Here is a 13825-nt window from a genome sequence, read left to right on the forward strand (position 1 = left end):
TATGCGTAATGTTCGCACTTTTGCACAAAGGTTTCCATGACACACATTATTTTGGAAGAGGATGACGTAGCAGTCACTAAATTTAAACATGATTCTATGGAGAAACACTATCCAAAACAGCTAAAACCTTGACTGACATGATGTTGCTTTAAAGTGTGCTAATTTTCACAAAAAAAAAAAAAACACGAAAAAGTCACAATTTTCATTTGACGACTTAGAGCCTACTTTGGGACTGTTAGTTTTATGTTCTGAATGTATTGTCCTTTGGCTAGGTCAAGTGTCTCTTTATAGCTGAGACATTGTAAAAAGAAGATAACTCATTCCTGCAGTTTTACTTTCTTTTGGTGATTGCCAAACAACTTGTGTTGCTTTACCATTTCTGCACTTCATAAACGTGGAAAATAATGTCTTAAAAAACTACCTCTATAATTGAACTCAGAATATTAAACTCGATATCCATAATTTGTTGATTTTCAGCTGTTGGCCCGTTTCCCAGAGAGAACACATTTAGGTGTCTTTGGTAACATTTTTCACTGTATATTCTTTCTACTTGAATCCAGCGTAGATATTTCTCAGGATTCTTCCCGAAGTATGAAGGAAACGCTCTTCATATGATCAGTCAAGGATAGTAAGGCAGCCTGGGAGACACCAAAACTAGTTTTTTTTTTTTTTAAACCATAAAGTGCATGTTGAGTATATTTTCGTTATAAACGTTTCATTTGTAAATGACGCTGTACCATTTGAGTTTATGTTCGGAAGCAACATGGCCATCGCACATGCCATGGGAAGACACAATGTTCGCGTAGAACGTTGTTTCCAAATATGTGTGTGTGTGTGTGGGGGGGGGGGGGGGGGGGGTTGCCATGTGAAGTGCAAATGTGATAAAATAAGGATAGGCATCTTTTTTTCAGGCACTTGGATGCACTTGTTTTTTTTCTCTCTGGTTCGACAAAACTTTACCTAGTATAAATACTGTAAAACAAAACAGTTAAATTGCTGTAAGTTGGTTTGTATATCCTTTTCCTTTTGTCAATGTTAAAAAAGTTTACAGTTTTAGGTATACTTATAAACTTTTTATAGCTAATCTTATTTATGTTCGGCGTGGCAAGTGGGGGGTGAGGAATTTTTTTGTTTGTTTTCTCTTTCTGGGGGGGGGCACCATTTGGATATTTTTTTTTATTATATTGATTTGATACTTTTATTTTTATTCAGTCTGTGTTTGAGTCAGCCTTTTGTTTTACTCATCCATTACACCAATAAAGGACAATAACACGTTTAGAGTGTTTAGGGTAAGAAATCAACATTGGAACAAGGTTAAAAGCTCCCAAAAGTTCCCTTTTCATGTTATATCATGGAAGCAGTGTGCTGCCACCTAATGGCGAATCACATTAATTACATGATTATGCTGCAACACACTACTCTCACAGCCAACATAGGCACATTGTTTCCAAAAATGACAACAATTACATGGAAATAGATAAATACATGGAAAGTGGATAATTTCCAACGGCAAATCCGACATTATCTCGCGGAATACTACTGTGTTCTGTGAAGTGTACCGCAAGATAAAAAATACTTTTGGAAGTTTTGCTTTCGGCCCATGTGTATCTCAACTCCATTTGCAGCAAACGCTCACCTCACTTTTCCCTTAATAGCAATAAATAATAGGGGTGGTTCTCCAGTCGATATCTTTAATTGCTCTTGGGTTGTATCAATACCAGGCGGTCTCGCTGCTCCATCGCCAGCCACTGGGAAGGGGGTTGCCCGGGAAACGGCCGCATGGCAACAGGATCAGAGCCTGGGGGTTGTCTGCTTCTAGCTCCGCTCCCATTTTAAACCGCCTTTCCTCGCTAGATGGTGTGCAAGCCACTGGAGAGTACACTTCCCCGCACAGTGGGCTCACAGCATCCAACGAACCCGGGACAACTCAACGCTTGTTCGTTCGCCGGCTGCGCGGAGCGTGGAAATAACGGGCTCCCTCCTCGTTTTCGCCTCACGTTTTGGCAGACTTGGGAAAGAGCGTCGGCCACGTCCAGTTTGTGACGGACATAATGATTGCGCTGTCGGATGCCTGTGTTTCTGCTCAGTGGTTAAGTGCGATCCTGCTCAGCCTGGGCTGCCTCCTACCGTCGTGCTTGCCGGCGGGACAAACTGTGGACTATTCCTCGGTGGAAAGTGTGGTCAGCAGGCAAGGCGACACGGCTCTACTCAGGTAAAACAAACATACAAAATAAAACACAAACTTCACTTCTGGCTGCTCACCGCAGCATCAAACATTCACGCACATTTTAACTTCAGCTCGTTTGCTTGTAAACACCCGAGGGAGTGCTTTTGTCACCCCGAGGGAGGACAACAATGGGGTGCTATTTTTTTCCCCTCCTAAGTCGACCCTGGAGGTGGGGGTGCACCGACTACGGGATATGTAGCCCGCTAACGAGACGCCTGAGCCCGAGATAAGTGCAATCTCGCTCTCGTCCCACCCACCGAAGTTTTGACATGTTTACTTTTCTCGAGAGGTCGATCTCGATAAATACCGCACTCCAAGTTCAAATAGTTTCTCAATGCATCGTGCTTTGGACGTGCATCGCAAAGCGTCTTTTGCATCACGATCAGGCTATGTAAATACGTCTCGTATTCGGAAACGAATTCAAGAGAAATAAATGCAATCGTTTGGGGCTTCTGCCAACTTTGGGGAGGATACACAGTGATGTCGCAGTTGAAAATGCGACGCATAAGAACGGTTGTGTGGTCATGAATCGCTGTCTCCCCCTTCTTCCTCTTCTACATCCCGAGTTCACTCCCTTCCATCACTTTGGGCGACATGCCAGCCGCACAGGTAGCAGTCCTTTGGGTTTATTTAATACCGTTTGCTATGGGTGTGGTTTTGTCCCAAAGGCTCCATGACTGTTAAAAATGCAAATATATACCTATAATTACAATAGGAGTTTAATGTTGAAGCTCCATATTCGATCATACACCCTAAGCTTTGGTTTGTTTGAATATGAATTAGTATAACGGGTATCAAACTCAAGGCTTGGGGTCCAGATCTGGTCCGCCTCATCATATTGTGGTCCGTGAATCAAGCTTGTCAACTTTAATGATGCTTTCTTAAATCTTAGAGCTGGGCCATAAGTTGAATTAATTTGATTACCTTTTAAAGATAGATTTTAAAATGTGGATGGTTTACGAGACAAGTTTACGATAGTTATGAACCACTTAATTGTGGCATTTCAGCAAGTCATGTACACGCTATTTAGGCAGTATTTTTTCACAAGCTATTCATAAATTCAAATAAAACTGATTTTAAATCAGTGCACGTTATAATTCTTTGAATATTTTCTACAGAATGTTTCTTTTGTAACAAATGTAACATAAATAACTGTTAAATAACTGTCTTTAGTCAAAAAAAATTGTGATCATCCAGAATGACAGAAGAACATTGTACTATAGCTTCAAATGATCATATCAAATCATATCCTATTATTATAATATTAAAGGGGATTTTGGATATCGCAGTTATTTCCTGTGACATTATGACAGTTATTTGAATAATAGTTCTATAAAAAATATTATAGACAGCTTATTTATCAATTGCTGTGTCTAGTTTATCTAATACAAAGAAGTAATCAAAATGTATATGGTTTCACAGACATACCTCCCCTCCAAGGGAAAGAAAAATAAGAATATTGTTTTGGCCCGTGCCAACAATGAGTTTTGACACCCCTGCCATTTCTGTCAATCTTTGATAGCGTGGATAATTGTTCATGCAATAGAAAAAACAAATTATGCTCCTTCACAGCAAATCTTGAACATCGACAAAATGTCTCTGAAAAAAAGATGTTTAAAATGCAGATGGTTGTTTGTCTCAACACATTTTTTAGTTAAAGTTTAGGTCAATTATTAAAGCTTGTTTTTTTTTTTTTCAGTTCACTTTATAAGAAATAAACAGCAGCACTGGATCAATGGTATATCAGTGGGGTTTGATATACGTATCTCTGCTTGGTACTTTATACTCAGACTTCATGCCACTGTTGATACAAAATGATACAAGTTTATAGAATCTAGTGCCGATATTCTCTGAAAATATGAAATGTTGTCTGTCTCGGTGTTGTCTCAGGGTATTTGGCCACCCTGTAACTGACAGGTGATCAGTGCAAGGTGCACCCCATCCTGTGACCCTGAACAGGATAAGTGCTACTGAAAGTGGATGTATGGAAATGATATACACTTGCTGTCGTAGGTTATTATAAAAGGGTGTGTACGGCGCATGAAATGTCATACCAACACTAGATCGCCTGATTCATACATAAACACACGAAAATATGCACTCTTTAAGGCAAGCCTCGATGATATCTTGTTGTTGCAATATCAAATTTCCGCTGTGATGGCTCAATGGACGTGAGGGATGTGGAGGGCAAGGCTGTCCCATTTCAATGAATTCTCTAGATGTTGACACGAGGAGATGCTGGGTGTGCACCTGAATACAGAGCAGTTGAACTTGAAAGTTCCACTCAGGGTTGCTCGTAGTCACTGACGTCTCACACTAGCCCTCTGAATAGAGGAATTGTGCTGTAAGGTTATCATCAGTGTGCGGCAAGGCGTGCACCGCTATCAAGAGGCTTGAGATGTTTTCTAATTGTATGATTTGCTTGGTTCGTCTTCCTCCGGTTCTACTGCCAAAATCAGCCCTTCAACTCCCTGGTGTCAATCTGGGGAAGCAAAAGCTTTGCCTGAATCCTGATTGTGTTTTGCACCAGAGATACAGTAAGCTCAGTGCTGTGAACCAGCTCACTTGCCTCCTACCTTCAGAGTAAGTCGCAGCATGTAAATCCTTCAAACAAAGACCACCTAAAAATATAGGATATTGGAAAAACAACTGAAATTAGATACAGTTTGCTGTGATTTCAGTTGCTATGTGTTTTCTATGGTCTTGGATTTGTCACTTTTTATGTAATGCATATACCCTAAATTTCAGACCTGCAGTTAATAGTCCAGTGTGATTTATCTCCATTTTTTAAAAGTTTTTTTACTAGCCACCAGAGGGCAATCCACTGGTAAAGCAAATGCGCGTATCTGTTCAAGTTCTCAGTTTATAAACAACTATGAAATAAATAGATCTGAAAAGATGTGAATCAAAGGCTGTGTTCAAAAGTTCTAAAACGCAGTAAAATAAATATAAATATGATCTTGTACAAAAGTTTGTCATCTCTAAATTTGATAAACACATGTATATGTGTACACATAAATATGTGTTTGTATATATCAGTTGTGTGCAATGTGTTTATATGTATGATAGTTTTATTGAATATTCAATTAATCAATTTAACAAAGGGGAACAGAAGAAGACACTATTAAAGTAGTGATTTTGAGTTTGAACTGCTATATTGCTCTACAGTATTTTGTCGGTGTTGTGTTGAAAATATGTTGGTGGTAAACATGCAGGTATGATCAGTCTGTTGAAGACAGGATGTTGCTGTAAGCAGGCAGTTTAAAAAAAAAAAAAAAAAAAACTTCCATACCCCATTTTTCTGCATATATATCTGATGTTACGGCTTGTGGCTTCTTGTCTGGTGGGACTTTTTTGTCACAAACAATTGTTTTTTGAAATGGTTTTTTTTTTTTTTTTTTTTACTCTTGTGGCTTATATAGTATGGGTCATCATTTGAGCTAGGTTTTCTGTGATACCAGTTCTATGTTTACTGTGGTCATGGATGTGTCCCTTTTGTCATAATGGTCATGTATTTTTCTCATTTGTTATTTTTATTAAATTAGCAGCCATGTAATCAAGGGTTGCGTATTTACTGTTGTGACTGGTTTGTTCTTTGATGTTGTCAGTCTCTTTGGTCTCTTACTTTATCTCATGGCTTAGGCGTGGCTTGTCCTACAATAAGTTGCTCAGTTCGTATTGTCAGAACATCACGTCAATCTGTCTATCTACTTTCCTTCCAGGTCTGATGTTATAAGCCTAGTCTTCCAAGTCTAGTTTTTCCAATTTTATATTTAGACTTCTTCTTCTCCATTTCTAGTCCTTATGTGACGATGTTTGTTTTTTTTCTGAAGTTATTCATAGGAGACTTGAACCTTATTCTTGCAAGTACGTGCTTAGCTTGCACCTGTTGCAATAAAACAATGCACCCTCTAAATTGCTCCTCTTTCCTCCCTGGCTTTCTTTGTGTTTTATTTTCTCCAGAGTAGCGATTAAGCTTGCTGTGTTCTCTAACCACGCGGGATCTTTGCATTTTATCCTTCACATCAATGCTCCAAAGCATCTGTTCTAAAAATATGTATATTTTATTTCTATTTTTTTTTTTTTTAACTAATGGGAGTTAAGAGTACTGACCATTATTGCAAAGAGAATTCCTTGACCATTAAGAAGGTGCCTGAAAGGCGAACGCTGGCTGAAGAAAAGGTGAGATCTCTCAGAATCTGACAAAGCCTGGAGCATGCAATTAGTCACTGCCACTGGATTATGGAGTCGATCCCGTGAGGTGCGAGCTCTGTCACATATTCATTTCCCCCACCTTATTCAATTCCGAGCACCGCATTACTGCTGCACTGATTCATGTTGGACCACACCCAATTAAATTGTTTTGAGCTTCTTGAAGATGAGGAATAGTCCACACATGTATCATCACCCTTTTAATCATGTTTGATTACCCAAAAGTTCAGCCACCAACAAAAGCTCTTGTTGTTTGTAATGGCTTGTGCTGATTACACAGCATTTCACCATGCATGAGTGGATACAAGTTGGGTCCATACTGTATGTTTTTTTTTTTCAGCATGCTCCCATTGGAGGCTTATTGATTTCTTGTACTTAATTCACATCATCCTTTTTCTTACCCTTCACAGATTTCATGTCATTTGGGATTCGGTTGACTAAACCTTGACTCTTACTTGTAAATGAGTCATCTGGCTGAAAACTTGAGGAACACGGCCAAATTAAGAGTGTGCACCCACTCCACTGTCTGCAAACACTCAGTATCAGTGGCAGCCTCTTCCACAGGGACAAGCGTCTGTAATAGCAAGTGTCTATTAATTTAGTCCATTCACTAAAATGTGAAGTCTGAAGTCGGTAGTTCACAAAGTGTGACCATATCAAAACATTTTCTTATGATTAATATAATTGTCATTATATTTTGAAAATATCTGAACCACTTATAAAGAAGCAAATTGATGTTCAGTGTCAAGCTATCAGACAATGAAAAAAATGACTGTGCTGTAACAATAGTGACGTCGCCTAGTTGGACGTTGTACTCACAAGTCGATACATCCAACGCTTAAATCATGCTTATAAAGAGTTGATTAAAACCCACATTTTTTGCATGGCCGAGTTGTATTGATTTACTGCTTAGGCGACTGAGGTTTTTAACTCTACCCAGAAAAAACTGTCACTTATTATTTTAGCTAGAAGTGTAACTGTGTAATGTTATTTACCATAATTGTGTATTTTTGTCTGTGCAGCCAACATCTATTTTAAGTGCTTTGTGTCTCAAGCCCTTCACAAACTCATTGAAAACAGCAATATGAATGATTAAGAGGATATTTCCTCTCAATGCAGTCAATTTAGAGACTGAGGTATTTGTTGCCTCCTTAACCTAACAATGGATGGAAAAAAAAAAACAACAAAAAAAACAAGTATTTTCCCTTTCTGCATTAAATTTCACTTTTTGTTGTAAAACCACAGCCTGTTTTGTTAACTAAAACTAGCCCCCTGGTGCGATGGGTGATATTTAAGAAATATTAATGACAAACAATTCCTTGCCACCTCTCAATTATGGTCTATCATACACTCATTAAAACAACCACGTTTAACTCATTGGACATATCTTAGAATGTGATTATTAACGAAAGTTTAAAATAATATTGTCTGTTTTCAGCATCACCTTTAAATGTGACTAGTGTTGCAATCTGAACAACAGCGCTGTGTTTCCCATTCCATATGCTCGTTGCCTTCACAACTTGCATCAATTGTGTGAATAGCCATTTGACCTCCATTTTTATCAAGTGATGTGTGAAAAAGCTATCAAACAGGCTGTCTCGCTACATTGTTGGCCTCATGGCCATTCTGTTTTTATCCTTGCTAAACTTGCTTTTACTGGAGTATTCATCACATGGCTTACTTGTCTAGTACTCATTTGTATTTGATATACCTGTTCCAGATCAGTCAACAATACAGCAATATCTGTATACGTTTCCTGATGACTTAGGGCTGCATTTTCGTAGATAGCTTGAAAGCCTGAAGGAATAATTGGCCTGCCGATTAATTGGTTGATATTAGCCCTTCCAACATTGGTAGTACAAAGACTAGGAAAATCTTAGAATTGTCCACACTCAAAGCTATATTAAAACTTTGATTGCTCCAGAATGTGCCTTGACCTCATAATATAGCCTTCTGAGGTGCAGTTTTTTATATCAAACCCCAGAGGACTCAGTACCTCATCAGTCATGGACATCGCCACTTGTAATGGTCAGGGGTTAGGATGCATTTAAAGGTCAGGGAGAAAAGATTAAAATGTTCTTCTCAAAACCTCAAAAATATCTTCACAATATTTTTGAAATTATTATTACAAAGCGATTAGAGTTTTGCTATACAATAGTTAAGTCTAAATACAATTCTTAATCTGGCCTGTCAATTTCCCACCCTCTGTTGTATAACCAAAGCTGCAACGTCATACAAAGCTATACGAATAAGGATTGTTTGGTATTTTCACATTGTTGCTGCCCACTGTTGATAAAGGTTTCAGGCTTCTGTCAGCCTTTGTCAAAATCTCCTCCTTGAATTCAACATTCAAATATTGCAATTGTTCGTGTAGCCCATGGGGATTTGTACAGTTTGTCTATGGTGTAGCCTGCTTTCTAAATAGCATAACGTCACTTCTGGTAGCCCAAGAGATAGACAGAGTCACTACATCTGGAAGCCTCAAGCTTCAGTCGTATGGGTAATTAAAACACAGATTTTAATTTAACTATAATTGAAGTTATCTCTCAGGTATTTGATGAAATTAATTGTTCATATTCATACAATGCTCAGTTTACTTCTGAAAACCGCTGGTTCCCCGGGACTACTAAAAAACTATGGGTCCCAACAGAAATGTTTGGGAATCCAAAAATTGCATAATAAAAAGGACAAAGTAAGTCTAAGGTTCAAACTTCATTAACAAGATGTGAGCAAAAAATCCCCCAAAATATCAACGGATGTCACAGTAAAAATTACTAGAATAGAATGAACCTACATGTAGCATCCCTCATCATCCTTCATCATCTTCAAAACCAGATACCTGACAAACCAGTCGACTGAGCAATTATTCTGTTAAATAATTTTTAATGTTTTAAAAATTTGGCCCACTACTTGATGTTAGAGAAAAAATGTTTTTCCTCCTGAAGGTAGACCACTTGAGAACCACAGCACCATCCAGATCAAGGGTGTCAAACTCGTTTAAGCTCAGAGGCCGCATGGAGCAAAGTCAAGTGCCGGACCAATAAAATCATGTTACTGTATATATTTGTATAACTTTAAAACAACAACTTCAAATTTACTATTCTTTTTTAATGGTGTTAAAAACAAAACAAGTACCACGTCACTGTTAACCATAAAACATTAACATTACTATTAATCATAAAACACTCAACTTTTTCATATATTTAAATAATTCTGCTCATTTTTATACTTCACAAAATCATCTCGCGGGACGGATTAAACTAATGCGGGCCAGAACTGACCTACGGGTCGTATGTTTGACTCACCTGACCCAGAAGCTTTATTTGTCAACTAACAGAAGCAACATTATGTTTCATGCTGATCAAACTCACTGGAATTTCCCCCGACAGCTCGTAAAGCAAATTTAACAGATAACGTGAGCTAACTTAGCATGAACTAAAGACAGACTTATGTTGCCTAGCTACCGAGGACTGAAACGAAACTAACAGCATTAGGATCATTTTATTTTGAAGTTACTCCTGGAAGTATGGTCGTGACAACAATCCCGTTGTCATCTACTTGATTATTAATTTGCTTTTCTTGCTTTAAGACGATTGCCACCAGTTTTTCTGCTGTTGGGATTTTGCTGGTATTTAAGAAATAGTCATCAATCTACTTGTTCCATCTGAAGATTTCACTAGCGAACTGAAGTTCAATTAATTAACTTCATTTTTCATTAAGACATGACTGAAATGTCTCCACGTGGAGCACAAAGCTATTGGAGCTACTTCATCATCAAGGACAACTAAGTTTGGAATTAATCTACAAGCTAATGACTGTTTAGTCATACTAATAATAATGAAACATAATCATGTGCAACTAGGGGTTCAGCATCTGCCTGTACTTTGACAAGTATGGTGGGGATCTGCGACTAGAATCAGCAATCTCTAAATTTCCTTGGTTTCACCGCTTTTTTCATTTCTGTTTTTCTTATTTTGATGGCATCTTCATTAGCATGTTGGACTAAGCAGGGTTGTCAGACTCATTTTCATCACAAGTCATGTCTTAGTTATGAGTTCCCTCTGTGGGTCATCTAAATCCGCAATAACTTAAATGCTAGATGGAACAACGTTTCATTAGATGTCATGCATAAAATATCCATTTCCTAACCCAACAACAAAGGATTGGACTTATGATAAAAACATATTTCAAATCTGCAAAAATTAAACATCAGGACTACTCGCACTGTAGGCTCTTCTATCTGGGAATGAAGTCACCGAGGTGGTTAAAAAACTCCTTGGTGGCAAGGCCCCGGGGGCTGAATGAGATCCGGCCAGAATTCCTAAAGGTTCTGGATGTTGTTGGGCTGTTCTGGTTGACACGCCTCTACAAACTTCGCATGGACACCTGGGACAGTGCCTCTGCATTTGTAGACCGGGGCTGGTGGTTCTCCTCTTTAAGAAGGAGGACTAGAGGATGTGTCCCAACTACAGAGTGATCACACTCCTAAGTCTAAGGTCCGTCAAGAAGTAGAAACTTGGATTCAGGAGGAGCAGTGCAGTTTTCTTGCCGGCCGTGGGGCCAAATTAATTATTTCTCCCCCAAAATATGCATAAATTTTAGAGGTACTCCTGTGAGTTGAGTTGACTCCTTGATAAAAATATGTTTTCAAAGTAAATCCTCTGTGGGACATAATTTTCACGCAAGGCTTTTCAAAATTACTTTAATGCTATAATAATAGCAATGATAAAGGATATGGAAGCTAGTTCCGTTGGGAAATGTATCTTTTATGCATCACTGTATACATCCACATAATTGGAGTCTTTCAAAAGGACATAAGGTGTTCTTTGGACAGGAGGTTATGCTTTTGCCTTTTCAGGGCTGTATCCCAATTTAACTGTGTTGCTCTCTCAGAAAATTGCAGAAACACAGCTGAAAATATTCAGTCAATCCAAGTTACAGAATAGAAGCGCCGCGTCTTAGGTTGCCTCTCATGTCAGCAAGTTTTAGCTGGAACATGCTGACATGCAAATCTTTGAAACAAAGGCTAGAGAAGGCTAAAGTGTTGGCAGTTGTCTTTTTTGCATCGTATGCTTATCATGGATAATTGCAATCTTTGATAAAAGAGGGATATTACACTTCTTGCAGGTATTTCTAAATATAATACTCTTAAATACTGTTCCATGTAAGAAGGTTAACATGCTATGAAAGCACAATGTTGTATAGACTTTATTTTCAGAAATTGTAAGGTAGTTACGATTTGGATATAACACTACTTTTACTATATTCATAAGTACAAGCTCCCTTATGTGCAATCATCTGTTTGAGATTTAGGTGGACTGAGTTTAAAAGTTAATCATCACAAGGGTGAATACTCTTAGAAATCGCTGGTGTTCAAAAAGAACAAAATTCACTGAACTAATTGTTCAAGGAAAGCGGGCGATATATGGCCAAAAATGCAATACATGATACACATTACCTTAATTTGCCATGAAAATGTACTAACATTTTCAGATATCAAGGGGCGCTTAAAATCCTTTTTTTTTTTTTTTTTTAATTGACGATTTGACTTATACATTAGTTGTCCCCAATGGATGTCAAATTTGTATGACGTTTGACTCATTTGCTTTACTTAAATGTGAAGTAATATGCCTGGTGCGCATTATCATCCATCCATCCATCCGCCCGTTCGTCTGTCCGTTTTTGGACATTTGGCAGGGTACAACCGGAACTGATCGCCAGCCAATTGCAGGGCAGACAAAGACGAACAAACATTCCCCGTCACATACCATCAAAGGACAATGTAGATTGTCTAATTTGCCTACCATGCATGCATTTGGAATGTGGAAGGAAACCATAGTACATTGCCGAAAACCCAGCCAGGCACTGGGATAACATGGAAACCACACAGGAAGGCCAGAGCCAGAGACGAACCCGCAACCTCTGAACTGTGAAGTTGATTGGCTAACCACTAACCGGTCTGCCACTGTGCAGCGCCTTAACCTAGGTATTGAGGCTTTTCCCTTTTTCTTACTTACTCATACAATATAAAAAACACGTTGCATAATACAAAATGATTTTTTTTTTCTGCATTTGTGTTGCGCTGAAATTCACTACGGCGAAAAAAAGCCTGACGCAAAGGTGTTAACTTGCTTTATACTTGACGCGCCAGCATGCGTTTTACACCACTTTATACTCTGAGCGGCTTTCCCGCTGCAGTCAGACGATATTCTCCCATACTCAAGGTGGCGGTAAATGTACTCTACAGCATACAAACAACGCTACTCGTGACAGAGGTAGAGAATCCCAGTAGATTCAAACGATCTAAACAGACTCCTCAGCTCTCCCCAACGTTGTGCTCGCCAGTTGTTGTTTACCATATTTAGATCACGGGAATTCCTTTTCAGACGACTTATAAAGGTGTTTGTCCCGTCCTACTTCCAAAGCAACCATGCATACAGCATAATATTCGAAACTGATCAAATATACTGCACATTATTGCATTTTTTGATAAGTGAAATGTAGAACTAGAACAGTCTGTCCTGCTAAATATTCTTACATATACAGTGTAAGAAGGTTTTTCGCACACACATACACACAGAGACTCAAGGGAGGTTTACTATTAAAGTGGGGACAGCCCTTTGACAATGCATTTCCTTGTCCCTAAACATAACCATCACAACAATTGCCTACCCTAACCTCAACCAATATCTATTTCAAACCTATAATCAAAAACAAGTGTTGACCTTCAATAAAGGTATTCGGGGTCCATCAAAACAGTCCCCACAAAGACAGTAAAATCCAGTATTTGGTCCCCGCCATGTAGCAAAAACCAATGGCATGGACACACGCACACACAGTCTGTTTCATCTATCTGCATTCTGTGTGACGCAGTCAGGTGCCACAATCGAAATTCCCTGAGGCATGCAAACACTTTCCAGCTTGCACAGAATCTTCCATCTTCTCTAAAACAGCCAGTTGTCTTTAGTGGAGCTGTGTGGGCCAAGTCTCTCTCCTACAAACCTAAATCCAGGCACTGCCTTTGATATGAACACAATGCCCCAGCTGGCTTCTTCTCAACACCATGTGAGGGGAACTTTGATTTTTTTTTTTACTTATTTATTTTTTTTCTTGTCAGCCTACTTGGTAATGCAGTAGTCCTCAAAATTTTGAAGTGGGTAAGCATGTCATCTTTGTTTCATGGCAATCAATAGCAAACAACACTCTCACACACACACACACACACACACACACACATAAAAGTAAAACAGTCATTCTACAGCGACAAATAATATTTTTTCTAATGGCTTGAACTGACTTTTATTTTTACATCAATTCATTATGATTCAGTTAATTGTTTGGCCTACCGTATGTCAGAAAACGAAGACAAACTTTATATTTTCCTAT

General features: G+C 38.6%; 1 protein-coding gene across 2 annotated transcripts in view; it reads left to right on the forward strand.

Moving 5' to 3' along the window:
- Positions 1-1855: 1855 nt before the first annotated feature.
- Positions 1856-13825, forward strand: part of negr1 (neuronal growth regulator 1) — a 142551-nt gene continuing 130581 nt past the window's right edge. For both annotated transcript variants that reach the window (XM_088425813.1, XM_088425814.1), the window contains exon 1: positions 1856-2212. In XM_088425813.1, coding sequence (XP_088281939.1) covers positions 2052-2212 — 161 coding nt within the window. In that variant the 5' untranslated portion in view covers positions 1856-2051. The remainder of the gene's footprint in view (positions 2213-13825) is intronic.

The sequence above is a fragment of the Hippichthys cyanospilos genome, chromosome 10 (assembly GCF_059441005.1).
Source record: "Hippichthys cyanospilos isolate Australia breed blue-spotted pipefish chromosome 10, RoL_Hcya_1.0, whole genome shotgun sequence".
NCBI lineage: Eukaryota > Metazoa > Chordata > Actinopteri > Syngnathiformes > Syngnathidae > Hippichthys > Hippichthys cyanospilos.